Source organism: Lynx rufus, unplaced genomic scaffold (genome assembly GCF_022079265.1).
Source record: "Lynx rufus isolate CCGP_SWC_20201006 ecotype Redwood Valley unplaced genomic scaffold, mLynRuf1.p SCAF_9, whole genome shotgun sequence".
In the NCBI taxonomy this organism is placed as follows: domain Eukaryota; kingdom Metazoa; phylum Chordata; class Mammalia; order Carnivora; family Felidae; genus Lynx; species Lynx rufus.
Genome location: NW_025814897.1, coordinates 15,850,714 through 15,868,206, shown reverse-complemented (window position 1 = coordinate 15,868,206; position 17,493 = coordinate 15,850,714). Strand labels below are relative to the sequence as shown.

The 17,493-nt window shown below is 53.1% G+C and overlaps 1 protein-coding gene across 1 annotated transcript in view; it reads right to left on the bottom strand.

The window, feature by feature from the left end:
* The window catches only part of TMPRSS4 (transmembrane serine protease 4), a 46,841-nt gene that overhangs the window by 17,115 nt on the left and 12,233 nt on the right, over nucleotides 1-17,493 (bottom strand). Inside the window, exons 4-5 of the mRNA XM_047071936.1 lie at nucleotides 5,931-5,964; nucleotides 2,040-2,153 (exon numbers count right to left, since the gene is read on the bottom strand). Coding sequence (XP_046927892.1) covers nucleotides 2,040-2,153; nucleotides 5,931-5,964 — 148 coding nt within the window. The remainder of the gene's footprint in view (nucleotides 1-2,039; nucleotides 2,154-5,930; nucleotides 5,965-17,493) is intronic.

Genomic DNA, 17,493 nt, shown 5'->3' with positions numbered 1-17,493 from the left:
GGGTGTTTTTATCTGGGACTGAAGGACCCAGGAAGAGGCTGGTGTTTTGTCGGGTCTTCTGCCCGCTGCTTTCGAATTTGGCGGCTCCTTTGCTGTCTCGGGCTGATGGGAATGAGTCTCGCGTTTGTAACTCTTCAGGGAACAGATACCTCAACACATTTCTAGGTCTCCTGGTAGGAAGAGAGCCTGTCGCCTAGCTGAACCCTCCTCTGGCCCGAAGCTCCCCCCTGCAGTCCACCATCACTCCTGGCTTGGCCCCACAAGTGGCGGTCATCGGTCTGACCATGGCCTTGCTTGTCACTGCTGAGAGCTTTCCCTGCACTGCCTCATGTAATCCTGACAAGTTCGGAGGCAGGTGCCGTGAGGAACTCACGTTGTAAGGGACGACACTGATCCATCAGCTGATGAATAGATAAAGAAGATGAGGTTTATATATACAATGGAATACTACTCGGCGATGAGAAAGAATGAAATCCTGCCATTTGCAACCACGTGGATGGAACTGGAGGGTATTATGCTAAGTGGAAAGAGTCAGAGAAAGACAGATATCATCTGATTTCACTCATGTGGAACTTGAGAAACTTAACAGAAGATCATGGGGGAAGGGAAGGGGGAAAAATAGAGGGAGGGAGGCAACCCATAAGAGACTCCTGAATGCAGAGAACAAACTGAGGGCGGAGGGGGGGTAATGGGTGATGCGCATTGAGGAGGGCACTTGTTGGGATGAGCACTGGGTGTTGTATGTAAGCGATGAATCACGGGAATCTACCCCCCTCCCCCAAACCAACAGCTCACTGTATACACTGTATGTTAGCTAACTTGACGATAAACTTAACAACGTAAGTGAGGACGCCGAGGTGTGGAGAGTTAGGGTTGATTTCCCAAGGCCACACAGCACTTAGGTGAGAGCCGGGATCCCAGCCAGGGTCTAACTCCAAAGCTCGCTCTCTCTCTGCCTCTCCACACCTTTCCTGAGGGGTTTCGCGATGAGATCCACCGGCCTTGATGGCTCTGGTGCGAGTGAGCAAGGGAGGAGCAGGCCGAGTATTTCCTAGACCTTCAGACCTTCAGGCTTGGGTTCATGGTCCGGAGCCAGGGTAAGGCAGGATCACTCCAGCTCCTGGGATAAAGCCAGGACACCATGCCGCAGTCGAGACCCCGGAAACCAAGACGTTGAGGGAGCCTAGCCTGGGACGGAGGCTCAGGTTACCTCCTCTGGTTGCAGAACCTGGGGGCCCAGGGCATGGACGCCCCACAGGGCCTTGTGGGATGGGGAGACCCCCGTTCTTACTCTGGCCCCACTGCCTGCCTGGCGTCCCCTGGAGGAATTTGGCTCCTTTGTCCCTCTCCAGTGTGGCAAGACATGTGTGCAGAGAAAGCAAGCTTTCCTTCTTACTAGTCTCCATAGAACAGACCTAGGACCACAGCAAGTCTGCTGCTGCTGCTGAAAACCCATTGCCAAGGCCCCCCGTGCCCTGCTCCCCACCCTGAGTGTGAGTATGGGGAAGTGAAGGCAAAGACAGTCACAGGAGTGGGAGCTGCGAGGAGGGACTGCTGGCATCACAGGTCATTCGGGTCACTCTGTCACAGAGTGCCTGGGGGAGATCACACGGGGTCTAGGCACTGGCCGAGAGGAAGACAGCGCTAAAGGCAGGGATGGTGTGCTGTCTGCCCCGGGGGGCGCGGTGGGGGGGGGTGGCTTCCCCAGGGTCTTTTCTCAGTGTCTCTATCTCACAAGCCAGGGGGCTCTCTGCTGCTCTAGCCAGTAGGGCTGCTCAGGGCTCTGCAGACCGCCCCCTCCCCCGCCGGCCCGGCCAGCGGCCTGCGTGGGTTTGTAACATGTGCTGCTGTGTTTTCCCCATGGCAGAGATCATCTGGGGGTAGGTGGGGGCTGAGCTCACCTCCCTCTCTCACTCCCTTCAGCGCAGGGGTGGATGCAAAGCACACAAGCTTTATGCAGATCCCCTGTCTGTGACTGCTGGCTGGAAGGGTGGAGGGTGGGACTGTGCTCAGAGAGGCGGGTGGGGGCGGCCACTTACTGAGGACAGCCGTGATGATGATGGTCGCCAGGCTCAGCAGTGCTGCGATGATGGGGACTCCCACCTTTTTGAAGGTCTCCAGGGGAGTGCGGGGTTTGTGCAGAGGGGTGACATCTGTGAGACGGAAAGAGCCTACGGTCAGCACTTGAAGACTGCCCCTGCCAAGGCCCACAACCTCCCTGCCCTGTGGCCCTGGTGCTGAGCCCCAGGATGCTTTGGGGACGGTTTTGCTTCGCACTGGGGGTTTCTTCCTGCAGACTGGGCTTAGCTTCAGTGGCACAGGGTCACTCCCCCTCCTTCACTTACCCAGGCTTAGCCATCTTTCACCTGCGCCCTTCAAATGAGCCTCCAGACCACGATGCCCTTCCCTTGTCTTGACTTAGTCTCTTCTGGGGTGTTTCACCCTGTCCCGTCTGCCCCGTGCCTGCCCCAGGAGAGGCAAGTACTCACTTTCCTATCCTCGATCCTCTTTTCTGACTTCTCTTTTGATGAAACTAGAAGCTTGCGGAGGGCAGGGACCTGAAGCTCTTAATGAATACTTGTGAATGAATGTGTCCTCGTGGCCTCCATCTCCAACTCAACAAACCAGTGAGTCCCTAGAACGGTCCTTGTCTTTAAGGCGATGGAGGTTTGGGGGAAGAAGCAAACAAGGACGTAGTTGCCGCTAACCCCAGCTATCATCAGAGCTCTTAAATGGGTCTCTGTAGGTGGAGATGGGTGGGTGGGGGGCTAGGCCAGCTGGGCAAAGGCCCGGGGGTGGGCCTCCGTGAGCTCCCCATGTGCCTGGGATGTGACGGGGGCAAACGCATGTTGTGGAGGCAGGACTGGCCTCGTCACTTTGTAGAGCGTCTTGAATACCACGCCAGGAGTTTGGATTTTATGCTGAAGGCAGTGTGGAGCTAGGGGAAGCTTTTGAGCAGCAGAGAAACACGATCCCATTAACGCTTAGAAAGATGAACAAGAGTTGGAGTTAGGAGTTACAGGTAGGAGCCTGGAGATGCCTAAAACGGAAGTCACAATGACTGTCCATTTCATATCGTTATCCAAGGAGGTGGTGCGGGGGCAAAGATTTGAAAAAGTTAAATTCTCAGGAAGTTTCCCAGAGCGATTGGTTCTCTGACACCCCCTCATCTTGCAGGCAATAAGCTGGAGGAGGTGCCTCGGGACTTCTCCTCCGGGGCGAGCTAGGACAGGAAGTGTGGCAACCCTGAGAATCCCTGGAAAACAATAGGTCAGCTCTCTGCCCCTCACCTCCCCATGGCTTGTTCTCTCATCTTCTTCCAGTTATCCTTCAAGTGTCACCTTCCACGTGAGACCTTCTTGACCTCCCGTTTTCAAAGGTAATTCTCCAACTGCCTGTCCTCCTCCCCTATTTTTTTTAAACACCTATCAGCTCTAACACACTCTATAACTCTACAACTCTAACACACTCTGAAGCGAAGGCTCCACGAAGAGAGGGGTCTTTGTCTTTTTTGTTCACTGCTGAGTCCCTGGTGCCTCAACAGGTATTTGCTGAGAGAATACATGAATTGTTCTTGGCTTGATCTTGTAAGTATATCCTTTCCGTCTTTCTTACGGGTCTTGTTTTCTGGCTTGAACGATGGCTAGTTCTAGGTCTGTCTTGCTCTCTTTCCTCAGCTTTTCATAAGCAGAGAATGGCGCCCAGCCAGAGACTGGGAGCCCAGTAAGTGCTGACATCATTGAATCTGCTGAAAGGGAAAGCACAGAAAACTTTGTGTTTCCTCCAAAGGGAGAGTTTAAACCTTAGACGCAGAGCTCAGGCCCTGGGGGGTGTGGGCTGGTATTGCCTGTTATCCCCAGGAGCTCGCATGAAGGAGGCTATCAATCTCTCTTTTTTTTTTTTTAAATTTTTTTTTCAATGTTTATTTATTTTTGGGACAGAGAGAGACAGAGCATGAACGGGGGAGGGGCAGAGAGAGAGGGAGACACAGAATCGGAAACAGGCTCCAGGCTCCGAGCCATCAGCCCAGAGCCCGACGCGGGGCTCGAACTCCCGGACCGCAAGATCGTGACCTGACTGCAGTCGGACGCTTAACCGACTGCGCCACCCAGGCGCCCCTCTCTCTCTCTTTTTTTTAATGTTTATTTATTTGAGAGAGACAGATGAGTGGGGAAGGGGCAGAAAGAGAGGGAGACACAGGATCCGAAGCCGGCTCCAGGTTCCGAGCTGTCAGCACAGAGCCCGACGCGGGGCTCGAACTCACTGACTGTGAGATCATGACCTGAGCCAAAGTCAGTTGCTCAACTGACTGAGCCACCCGGGCGCCCCAAGTGGAGGAGGCTATCAATCTTAGCAGATATTGTTTTAGAGTCCCAGTGGTCAGTGTGCAGAACTGTCCTCTTTCCTGTGGCTGTGGATATGGTGACATTTTGCTCATCCATTCATGCATGATTTCTTTACTGAGCACCTACCACTGGGGACACGAGGTGGGCTTGTTTTCTCAGAGGTGAATCATCTATGGGGAGCCCTTCGATGAGTTCCCGTGTCCAGGTCCTTCTGTCTCTGCGTCCCTGAGGTTCTCGGAGAGCATCACCAGGACGGGTAGAGTTTTCCTGGTTTGCGTTTCATACTTAAGGCTAACAAAGCCACCGTGAGCTATGAAGAGCCTCCCCGCCTGCCACTGTTCCTTCCTCCAGCCTGCCCTGCACACTGCTGCCAGATAGAGCCCCCCCAAATATCGTTGCCCTGTCATTTCCCTGCTTGAGAACCCTCCATGGCTTCTGTCTCTAGACCACACTCTTTGCCGGACTTTGAAAGCCAGTGTGATTTGGCCTCCCTCTCTTCATCACGTGGACTCCGCACTGCCCATCCTCGCCAGCCCCCGGCGCCACGCAGGCGACTCATGCCCTGGTCATTCTTCCCTCTGAACCTTTGCACCTGTTCTTTCCTCCGCCCCTGAAACCCCCATCATTTCCTTCTGATCCTTTACTCCCGTGGGGACTTCGTCAAAGCTCGCCCGACCCACGACGCTATGGTCTCTGATCACTTGGCACTAATCTCTCGCTCTCGAGCTCCCTTCACACGGACGTTGGTGGCAAATTTAACTTGTTTTCTGGTTTGGCAGTTCTCGGGCTTTCTCAGCTGGCGGAGCGCTTGGATGTCTGGTGTTCTCTGGGGACACTGTGGTGTTTTGCTATATCCGGTTCCAAAGTAGGTACCATCTTACTTGTGGGAGATTGTGTGGTTTCCGATCATTATTAACTTGGGACCCCGAAATTGTTGAAGGAAGTGGGATCAGTTAATTCCTTGTTGATCTGCCGTATTAATTTGTTCTTTGCTCCCTTGTTTCGCTGATACAGCGGGCTATCAGGAGTAGCTCTCAATGGTTTAAGAAAATGGAATGGGAGGGGAAAAAGCCCCCTAAATTTGGGAACACTTCATCTCTTAAATTATTCAGGCAAACACTATACTTTTCTAGTCTAGCAGGGAAAATAGCTTTGTCCAGCTTGTTCCGTGGCAGCATGGTCAGACTGTAAACTTCACGAGGGCAGGGACTTGGCTGTCTTATCTCCTGCTTTAGTCTAGCACCTAGCCCAGAGCCTGGCACATGGCAGGCACCCACAGTGCCGTTGAATGAATAAGAAAAGCAGAAACTGAACGAATGAGTTGGAGAAGAACTGCTTTTGGGGGTTTAGGTTTGTCGGTCCTATTTCTCCTATTTGCTTCCTACTTCTAGAATTATCCTGGACCTTAGAGTTGCTTCATACTTTTTTGTTGAATGATGAATGGGTGGGTGGATGGATATCTTCCATGCCTTTAGCCGTCAGCGGTGGCAGTGAGGGCCATGCAAGAGGGGTTTAGTACCTATCTGGTAACTGATTGAAACTTGGAGGCTGAGGTGATCAAGGGAAAGCCGGACCTGAGCTTACCGAAGCTGTTCAGGGGTTGATCGCTGCCAGGATCCTGTAATTGAAGGAAAAACATTCAGTGAGTTGAGTGAGGGAACCTGTCAAGCTGGGGCTAAGAGCCCAGGGGAGGCTCTTGGTTCTTATCTCCATCCCCTTTTTCCTGCTGAATCTAAGTGGGGAGGGCTCTGTGGGCTCTGTGATACCTAATTGGTTCAAAAAATAAAACTCAGTTAGGCATCTATATTACCTGGTACAACTCGCTTACTAATTGTAGCAACTAGTCGGCAACTGTAGAAATGACTGGCCGTTGGGTTGTGGTATTGCTGAGTCTCTGAGGACGATTCTCTGCTCTGCTGTTTTGGTCAACCATTTGTCTACTTCAGTCGATGTTGTAGTTCTATAAATACTTGGACACGTCACAAAAGGGGATACTTCAGTGGCCAGTCGGTGCCAAAAGGCGCTCAGTATCCTTACTCGCCCAGGCAAATGCAAATTCACACCGCAGTGAGGTAGCTCTCCACGGACACCAGAATGGCTAACATTAAAAAGACTGACAGTGCTAAGTGTTGACGAAGATGTGGAACAGTTGGAGCTCTTATACTTTGTCGTTGGGAGTATCAATTAGCACGGATACTTTGGGAAATGGTTTGGCTGAATCTGCTAATGCTGTATGACTGTTCTATGGTTCTGTGACCCAGGAATTAGCCAAGAGAAATGAGTGGGTGTGTGTCTAGCAAAATATCTGTATGTGAATGGGTGTAGTGACTGCACTCATAATGGCTAAAAACTGGCAAAACCCACCGTCAGTCATTGGTGGAATAGATACATAAATTGTGGTATCTTCATATCATGGAATGTGTTTCAACAATAGACAAGCATAACCTAGTGCTAAGTGTAATGAATCTCATAGACATAATGATGAAGGAAAGAAATGCGACACAAGAGAATATATTCACTATTTCATATATATGAATTTCACAAGGTAAAGTTAATCTATGGTGATACAAGTCAGAATAGGGATTACCACTGGGGGGTGGGGCAGTTATTGGAAGCAGCACGATGGAACCTTCCGGAATATCAGAAAACACATAGATCTTGATTGAAGTGTTGGTTACACGGGGGTACATATGTTGAACATTCATGGAGGGGGGGATACTTTAGATCTGAGTACTTGACTGAATGCGTGTCATGATATCATGACATCAGTTATTTACAAGCACACAAAAAGCCATACCAGAGCACTACGGCATTTCTGCAAGTGTTGCCTTAGGTCACCGTTGACGCACATCCCCAAATACACACAAGCCTCTGTTCTTCCACTTACACCACTTCACGTGTGCACTCGGCACACACACAGCCACACAGGGTCACACACAGGAGCCGCGCACGCAGGGCTCACATACGAAGTCCATACACCCCCTTTCCTGCAAAGCGAAGGTTTAGGGGAAGCAGTGCGTGCGGGGGGACTGCCAAGGCTCATGCCTCACTCTTGTTCCTCCCAGAAATCTCTCCTCTCTGCTCCGTCTCCAGCTGGTATAGGATCTGGAGTCCTTGGGCTGGGGGAGCGGCGGGCCTGCCTGAGGTCTGGGTCTCCATCCTGGGACCGGTCTGCCCATTGTGCTGAGGTCATGACGGTTCCACTGGCCGGTGGAAGAGTTGCAGGACCCCGAACACTTCCGCCTGGGAGTTTTTCTCATCCCGTTTGGGAGTGACCGGGCTGCTTCTAACCCCTGTGTGGGGGTCCCAGATTAGGTCTGGTGGGGGTGTGTGCGTGTCCCTGGGTGTTTGCCATGGCTGAGCGTGGCAGACATGGTCTTTGGGAGAGGGAGCCCCTTCCTTATCTCCCGGACTCTCTAACCTGCTGGAGGGACGTGCCTGGCTTGGCCCTTCGGTGACGTGGGGCCTTGGGCTGCTGGGGGACGTAGCAGAGACAGCAGGCTGTGGAGTTCGCAGGGGCTGAGTTGGAATATAGGTCCTGCGTCTTATTACGTGTGAGCCTTGGGTGTAAGATGGTTAACCTCTCCGAGCTTCACGTTCACCCTCCTCAAAGTGGGGGAAATGACACCTACTCGGAAATGCTACCATGAGGCTGAAAGTGAGACGTGGAGCGGAAAGGGGCTGGCTCACGCGTGGGAGCTCCCCTCCCTCCTGGGCCCCCTGGCATGTGCTGCAGCACTTTCCCACTGGGCACCCGCTTATTGCCTTTGTGCCCTCAGAATTTTGCACCGGGCTCGTCCCCAGCAAAAGACCGGATCAATGGTTGTTCGAGGGAACTGGACTCTGGGCTCTGTCCGGTGGATGACTCCCAGCCACCTCCCCTCCACTGTCTCCAGGGCCTGGGTGGGGACTATTTCCAGGATACAGATGAGCACAAATCCTGCACCACTGCATTGCTGTGGCCGCAGAGTTGGGTAATAATATCATCAACGGTACTTAATCTACATCTTGGCGTGTAACGCTTCACCAGATTCTTTTGTCTGACTCAGTTCAAGTTCAGGGGTGCAAACGATACCAGCTGTCTGATAACCAGTATGGGTAGTTAAGTGTTCAATTAAATATTTGACCAGGCCCTGCTCTAGGGGCTGCGGATTCAAAGACAAATAAATAAGTACAATAGGATGGGAGAGGTGCCCAGACAGGCCGGGCCGGGCCTGTCCTGCCCTCACCTCTGGGGAATGGGGGAGTAGAGGGTGTTGGGAGGCAGGGGGAGGGCAGGTGTGAACAGATGAAGCCCGAGTGGCAGGTGCCATGCAGAGTGAAGTGGGCCATGGGAGAGCACGCCTGGTGGGTGCTTAGGGCCGGAGGCCTAGGGAAGGGGCCAGGGTGGTTAGGAACTGACTCTCCGGGCTGAGATCTGAATGACAGGGAGGAGCAAGGTTGACACGGGAGGGACAGAAGATCAGCAAGGACAAGAGGAAGGAGAACGAGGGTGGTGGTGGGGAAAGTCACCGTGTGTTTGGAAGAGAAAAGCGGCAGCCGTGGCCAGTGGGTTGGACGCTCTTCGGTCTTGAGTGAGCAGGTAGGAAGGTATTTGCTGAGATACAAGGGCTGCAGGGGGGGGGGCAGGTTAGAGGGGTCAAGAACACCCATTTAGTGGCCCTTCCCTGTCCGCTCATTCTTTTTCACTCAGTCTTCCTGTGCTTACATGCCTGCGTTAGTTGAGGTAGGTAGGGCGAGTCTCTTTTGTTTATTATTAATTCAGCAAATATTGACTGTATGCCTTTGACGGGCCCTGAACTGTGCTGGAGGCTGAGACACAGAGGGAACAAAAGAGGCTTACAGTCTGCGCTCTCTTGGTTCCTCGTCTGTGAGTGGAAGTGACCTCAGTGCCCCTTTAGCTGATACGTGTTCGACTGCGGCCCACGGAACAGTGTGGTTGCACAGAAAACATCCCACACCTTTTTGAAAACAGAAAATAAACTAAATCAAAACCACAAGCTTGAATTACAGACTGTGACTAATCGGTAATTATGGCATCCCAGGTGTCTCCTACGATGCCCGGCATAGAGTGGGCGTTTAATCAATATTTGTTGGGCGAAAGACTTAAGGAAAGTATCCTGGTTTCAGGGCTCAGTCCCAGGCCAGCCTTGAAGAAGCTGACGGTGGCATATGCATACAATGGAATATTATACTGCCGTCAAGATGAACCATGGGGCTACAGAATAGTACGGACGGCATTAGTAATTTAACGTTAGAGGAAAAAGCAAATCCCAAAAGATGACACGTAACACAGAATCTTTTTCATGAGGGAGCAAGGAAATGATCAACATGGGGTTGGGGATGGTGCTTACTTTCAAGGGGGCTCCTAGCACATTTCCTGGCCTCGCAAAGATGCATAATCAGTATTTGCTGAATTATTAAACATCAGACTTGCCCACCCACCTGAGCAGGGGAGGGAATGTGTGTGTTGGGGTGGGGGGGGGTGTGCAGGGGAATCTCATGGTTAGATGCAGCTTTTGTCTGGGGAGGTGGATTTATGGAGGCTTACGTTGTTAGAGCCATCTAATGAGCTGGAGAGTTACAAGGGGGCCCTGCAGGGACCGACAGTGGAAAAAGAAAATGGCATGAATCCAGGATTAGGATTTGTCCTGTGGTGTGCACCTGAGGTTCAAAGAGAAAATAAAAAAGCAGTTGCCTGGCTGTGCTGAGGGGTTAAGGAGACAAACTCCTATCTTCCCATCCTCCTGAGCTCTACTCTGACTCTCATGCTGCCCAAGTTCTTCTGTCAAGTGGCCTGCTCTTTGTCTGGCTTTCTGGAAGCTTCTCTGGCACACATCTCGGACACAGTGAGATCAGAGATGCTGGGTTGCTAAACTTCTGGGAAGGGGAGCTGCTGAAGGTCACAAGCATCCGGGGTCATGGGCAGGGAGGTGGGCACACTTAGGTCTAAGAGTGGCAACTGGGGAATGTCCATGCCAATGACCTTCCTGAGGAGGGTGGAGATGGGAGGGGATGCACGGTAGCTGTGTTGCCTTTCAGTCCAGAATCCATCCCGAGCTGGGGCCGAGAGATGAGGGCACCAGGTAAGATTCAGGAGCCTGGCCATCCCCCATCACTGGGTGAGTCCATGCCGTGATCAGAGGGCACAGAGCCGAAAGGGGTTGTGAGGACCATCCCAGGCAACTCCCTCATTTCCAATAACAGGCCAGATGGGGGAGATGCCTAGCCCTGGAGTTGACAGAGGGAAGGAGATTGAGAGGCCACCCAAGACCAACTGTGCTGCCTTCTGCCTTGTGCGAGGTGTCTCAGTTTATCTCCAACTTGAACTCAGCCTCAGACCACAACTGACACAGTCCAAGCCCAGCCCAACCCTAGGAAAGGCACCGGCCTTTCCCCTGTTGTTGGGGCTGCTGGCGGGGCAGGCCTGTCTGCTGTGTTGATTCAGTCTGCTACAGAGCCCTGACTCATGGGTCCAGCCCAACCGGTGTCCGACTTAGGGGTTCATCTGGGAAGGAAGCTCCTGCTGTCTGGATTACAGTGGAAGGGCAGGAATGCCTGGGCCCCCAGAGCCCAGGAGTGCTGGACTGGACAAGGTGGGGAGTGGGGAAGGAGAAGTTAGCAGGTGGGTGTGAGAAGGCAGAAAATCACCTATTGATTGCCTCATTGCTCAGAGAATCACCTTTCCCTGTTTTTCGGTTGGTCACTGGTCACGAAAAGATGTTAATCCAAAACCCAAAGGTTGAGGCAGAACAATTAACTACTGCATTTGGGGATTATTACAGAGCTTACGGTATCTTTTGTAAATGCTGTCCCTTTTTTAAAAAATATTAAAAAAAATTTTTTTTAAGTTTATTTACTCTTGAGAGAGAAAGAGAGAGAGAGAGAGAGAGACAGAGACAGAGCATGAGCAGGGGAGGGGCAGAGAGAGAGAGGAGGAGACACAGAATCTGAAGCAGGCTCCAGGCTCTGAGCTGTCAGCACAGAGCCCGACGCGGGGCTCGAACTCACAAACTGCGAGATCATGACACGAGCCGAAGCCGGAGGCTTAACCGACTGAGCCACCCAGGCGCCCCTAAAAAATACTTATTTTGAGAGAGAGCACCCCAAGCAGGCTCTGTGCTGTCAGTGCAGAGCCCAACGCAGGGCTCAGTCCCACATACCTGGAGATCGTGACCTGAGCTGAAATGAAAAGTCGGATACGTAACCAACTGAGTCACCCAGGTACCCCAGTGCTGTCCCTTTTAATCTTCAAAACAACTCTGAGAAACTGTCCCCATTTTCCAGAAGAGAAAACCAAGCCCCATGTAGATTAAGTGGCTGCTATAGCCTCAGAGCAAGTAAGTAACCGATCCAGCTCTTGGGGCCAGGGTTTTGGACTCGGTGGACTATTATTTTCACCCCACCTCCCCTATCCAGTTGCAGAAACCTATTTCGGGAAGTGACATTAGCTGGCACTGGGTCCTTTCGGTTCTCTACTCCCTGGCACGAAGTTTGGTTGCATATAGTTAGCGTGCAGTTGCCGTGCAGAGGTCACCCCGGCATCTCCTCCGCCCTTCATCGGTTTGAAGGCAAACCCCTGTCTGCTTGGTTCCTGGCTCTGCCGAGTCTTCCAAGAACGAGGGTCAGAAGTCCCCTTATCTGGGGAAGGCGCTGCCTTGCTTGGTGCCGATAGCAGGGACTTCACTGTCCTCAGCGTCCCTTCCTCCCTCTCTTCCGTTAGGTTTGCACATTTCTCCGCTCCTCCTCCTCCCCTCGCTTCCCCTCAGCCCCTGGTGTTGCAGATCTTGGAGAATCCTGATTGGCTTTAGCTCGGCTTTAACCTTCCAGCTCAGAGGTGATGAACCCAGACACCAGGCAGCTCTTGTTTTTAAGTGTGCTGCAGAGACGACCCAGAAGACCGGCCCGGGGAGTAGAAGTTCTCTTCCTGCCTTGTCTTGTGACTCCCTGTGTGGCCTTGGGAACACCCCTCAACCTCTCTGGACCGCAGGGTGATTGGAAACTCTCTTTGAGGGATGGTAAAGCGGGTAAGAGGGTTAATAACCACACGCCGAAACAGGCAGGCGCTCCACCAGCCTAATAATGAGGGGAAGCGGAGGTGACCGCTCGTAGAGGCCGAGGGAACAGAAGGCCTGGCCAGCTCTTTTGTCTGCTCTCCTTGCCAGGCAGCCTGCCCCTGGGCCTTATTTCTCTGTTCCTCTCTGCAGCGCTGACTCTGAGCTTCTTTGTTCTGGAAAGAAGTCCACAGGGGCAGAGCTCGGATGACCGGGGGTGTAGAGGAAGGGAGAGAAGCAGAGGCCCGCGGTGAGGGGCTTTCTGGCCCTGCTCTGGTGTGTGACAATCTCAGGCTCCCATGGGGGCTCCAGCCCCAGCTTCCCACGGTCTCCTGGGGAACACCTAGAGGCTAGAGGCAGGGATGCTGCTGTTGCCAGGTGATGAGATAAACAGGCCTTCTGTGGCTCTAGCAGGTGGCGGCTGTGTTGCTGAGGTCAGGGACACGGCAGCAGGGGCGACCCAGGGGACCAGGTGGGGAGAGTTCTCGGGTGTGCCAGGAGACCCAGAGGTTGCTCTTTGCTCGCAGAGAAGGGCTCGGCCACTGGCTGGCTCAGGGGCTGCTCCGAGGGTGCCTTGCACGGTTCCCTGACCCCGAAAACACATCCCGCTCCCGACCTGGCAGCAGGTGGCTGTGAGCTCTCCACCTACAGCAGAGATAGGGCTGTTTGATGCCTTGACCGGGGCTGAGCAAGTACCCTCTGTGTTGGGTGCTTCAGCCATGACAGGTAAGGCGAGGAGTGGGGCCATGAGGGCTGGGCGGTTGTGAGTCACAAGCGGGGGGTATGAGTTTCTGGAGATGGGCCTGGCTGTGACACGGCAGCCCTGAGTGTACGGAAAGTTCTCAGAGATGGAAAATCAGGCCGGCTCTCCAGGACCTTCGGAACTATCCAGACAGGTCCCCACCCCTCCATCCATCCGGGGCCACACACGGGTGGGTAACCAAGCTCTCCCTTGCAGGGGTCTCTGCGAACGTTCTCACTCGCTCTGCCTTGTGCCAGGTGCCCACGGCGGCGCGTTTTCCTTCAGGGCTAACCTCCGCCTCGGCTGCTACCTGAGAAACCGCTGGGCCTTGTTCTAAGCCACATAGGTGCTGACCTGTTGGCAATCGGAGCCGAGCACCTCGACCCCCACGGCGGCACACAATGGCTCCAGGGCGGGGCCTGGGGCAGCCGGGAGGTGTCGGGTGACCTGCCATTATTCTGCTGCCGGCCTGCTGCTCAGCTGCCCTCCTCTGCGGATCAGACCTTGTGTTTAGGCGTAGCTCTTGATTCCAGCTGGGGTTACGGGCGAGGTTGAAGGTAGAGCAGCTCTTCTGGTTTCACAAATGGGGAAACCGAGGCACGGACTCGTCCTGTTGGCTCTCCCCGGGTCACGTGGCAAGACGACGTGCCGTGCCAGAGTGAGGTATTAGCACATGCCCCTTGGGTTGAGTTGACCTTGCCTCCAGGTGATGCTATTGTTAACTCTAACGGGTACCAATCCCTCCAAGGTCCTTCTCGTGGTGCAGGGGTGGGGAAGTAGCCCCGTTCTCTGCAGCCTGAGTTCTCCACCATTCTATTTCATTCTACTTACTTTCTGCCCTAGGGTGGCGGGCCAATCCTGCCCCGCCTTCCCTCCCAGGAAGGTCTGTTGGAAAGGAGGACCTTTGCACACCCGAGGGCACTGCCTGGGCAGTGGCTGAAGGGGCCATGAGAGAGCCGTCAGGAGTCAGGCCGCTCAGATCGAAGACGACCCCAGGGGTTTGCCTGATGGGGACTCTTGGAGGTCTGCCTTTAGGTGGTGCTGATGGAGCCTAAAGTTTGGGGGAGGGTTGTTTCCAAACACTGCAATTTACCTGAACTAAAGAGCTGCCATCCCAGGTGGAGTCTGGCGTTTATGAAAGAATCCCGTGAATTTTATACTGCATTTGAAAAATCATGCTCTCTTCTGCTTATACCAAATTGCCCTTTAAGTAATGGGGTGAGAAGAGGGGCTCTGGGGTCATAAAGTCAAACTCTACAATTTACCCGCTCAGCAACCTTGGGCAAATCACTTAACATCTCCCGGACCCCGTTTCTGCCTTTGGAAGTGGGTGTGATAAACCTGTGATGATAAGACCAGAGAGAGAGAGAGAGAGAGAGAGAGAGAGAGAGAGAGGGAGGGAGGCTGTGGGAGGGGTTCTACCTGCCAGTGATGACGCGCGTTTTCAAGGTCACAGGAACCCTGTCTGGTCCTCTCGTGATTTCACAGACTTCCTCACGGTCGCCCTCGGTTGGTCTTTGCAGTTCGAGGGGTCTCAGCTGCTCTGGGCAGATGGAGGGTTGACCCTGTGTCTGCTCTTCCGAGCTCTGTGTCGGGGGCTCTGGCCTGAGTCCAGCTCTGGCCCTGACCGCTCATGTGCTTCTGACACGTTCGTTTGCTCATCTGTAAAGTGGGTAGAGCGTGATCTGCCTCCTGATGTTGTGGGTGAGGATGAACAAGGTAGTGACCCTGGTGAGAGGCTCAGCATAGAGACAAACTTAAGTTTAGTGCTTGGGCATTGCCCTCGGCTCCGATTACCTTGGAGGCTTGGGGAGCAGACCTCCACATGGCGTTCAAGGAGGGTGTGCATGGCGGTGCTGTTCAAGGGCAGGACTGAGTGTTCCCCAGGGGCACTGGCTTGGCTGCTGCAGCAAAGAGCCGCCGTCTCCTGGCCAACGTCTGCAGTGACTCCTGGGTCTCTCCTGTGAACTCTGAACTCGTGATCCCGTAAAGAGTGCTGCCGTGGTGTTCCAGTGACTTCTCTGCAGCTAGTGCTTGGTGATTACATAACCGAAGCTCCCTTTTACCACTTTGACCGCCTTTCCTGCCCACTCGGTAACTCAGTGAGGCTTTGTAAGATTTTCCTCTCCCGTCTGCCGTTGGCTACGCAAGTTATTTAGGCACTGGGAGCCACATGTGTGCGTGCGTGCGACAGAGAGATTGATTCTAAGTCGTCTTAATGAGACCCAAATATGCGTAGCCTATAGCGCATTGCCTGGTATACAGTAAGAATGCGATAAATGTCAGTAACAATAAAAATAACCACAATAAGACTGTTGTATCCATCCAGCGAAGCCCTGTTCTGGGGGCTGGTTATACAGCAGTGAATGAAAAAGGCAAAGTCCTTGTGCCCATGAAGCATATGTTCTGTTACTTCTTATTAGTAATTAATAACTATCACCATAGAACAATTACTATAGAAGCTAGTAAGGGCTTGGCATAGCCCATGCTAAAAAATCATTAGTTATTAGTGGGAAGAGCCTGGCAGGGGGCCTCACACGTAACAGGTGCTGGGCAGATGGTGGCCATTTCTGTGATTTCACTGGGCCCAGAGGCCTGCCTTCAGGAGGGAATCAATGAATGCAGTGGAGCGCACTGGGTGGAGAGGCGCCAGGGCAATTAGGTGTCTTGAGATGTCACCTGACCTCTCTATGAACAAAGGGAGGAGGCTTCAGGCCAGAGAAGCAAAGACCTTTGGTAGCACAAACATGGTCCTTGACCATGTGGAGGGCTGTATCAAGGAAGTGGCCAAAGGGATGCCCAGGATGAATGAGGGGCATTACAGAAAGGAAAGATCTCTCTCTCTCTCTCTCTCTCTCTCTCTCTGTCTCTGTCTCTGTCTCCCCCCTCCCTCTCTGTCTCCCCCCTCCCTCCCTCTCTCCCCCTCCTCACTCTCTCTCCCTCTCCTCACTCTCTCAGTGAAGGGCAGATCATCTAAGCAACAGAAGGTGTGTGAGTAGAAGCTCATGTAGATGTCCACAGTAGACAGGGCAAGGCCAGACGAGAGCTCTATGGCACCCCTGGGGACTCGATGGAGACCCGTGAGGTTGTTGCAAGAGGAGGGAGGAAGGGCAGGAGTGGGTGGGGGTCTGTTTTCCATGTGGGGGTTCTAGGTTAAATTTTGCTGGGCAACAGGGTCTGAGGCTGAAACAAATTTAGGGAACACGTTGACCAAGAAGACCTCTAAGGTCCTTTCCTGAGGGCCTGTGACTCCAAAGAGCTTGCTTGATGTTAGCCTGCAGGTTCTGTTGCCTCCTCCCACAGAGAAGACTAGTTCAAAGCCTGATTTACTTATAATTTCCTCTCTTTCACTTAGTTTTCTATCCTCAGTGATCTCATGGTAACTTGCGTGTTTATTTCCCAAGCGGCTTTGGGTATGAAGCTTTTTCCTGGTATTCTTGAAAGTCTAAGTTAATTCTGTCCGTTGGTTTCCTTTGCCGTGTGTCCTTTTCCTCCTAGTGACCTTTGGCTGGGTAGTGAGGGATGAAGGTCTCTGGACAGAAAGGACATTGTCTTTCTTCCACTTGGTCACGCCAGCTGATACAGTCTTCACTCAACGCACACTTTATATTACAAAGTTGATCAGCTTCTAGGTAGGGAGATACGGGGCTCCCTGGCTCTGCAGTTTCCACTGCAAGTTCAAGTTCGAGGTCTAGTCTCAAGTTCAGGTCTATGGGTTCACATCTGGGAGGAGAAGGAGGGCATTATGAAAAAATCTGAGCACTTGATATTGAAGTCCCAGAGCTTAGAGATCTTGGCGGAGTGACCCTTTCAAGTCATGAGCCTCTTGAGTCTTGGCATTTCTCATCTCTAGAACGAGGATGATGATGTCTCGGCCGGTGTAAGATGCGGGGAGATTCGGGAGGTGAATGTGCTTCTCAGGCTGCACTTGCTGCGTTCAGGTAGGGGTGACACATTCAGCGAGTCCTACTCACCGGGAGAGGTGCTCCCGATGGCCTGGTGGGGTACCCTCCTCCTTGGGGATCAGAGACGTGATCATGAGAGAAGGCCCCGGAGTCAGGGTGAGAGTAGGCTGGGGTGGGGTGCCCTCAGCTGCTGCATCGTCTTTGTGTTGAGGTCTGTGGGTGACTAAGGGGCCTGTTCTGCCTGGGGTGGGGTCAGCACTCGGCTCTGCCTCTGTTCCATCTGTACGGAACCGAGGGCTTCGCTTGTGTGTGTTCTTCTCTGAACCTTCCGGAGTCTTGCCAGTGCCTGGCACGCAGTTGATGCTTGAGGAACACGCGACGAACGAACGAGTGAATGCGTATTGTAAAGGAGAAATTGAGATCCCAGGAAGTGCCTAACCCTGTGG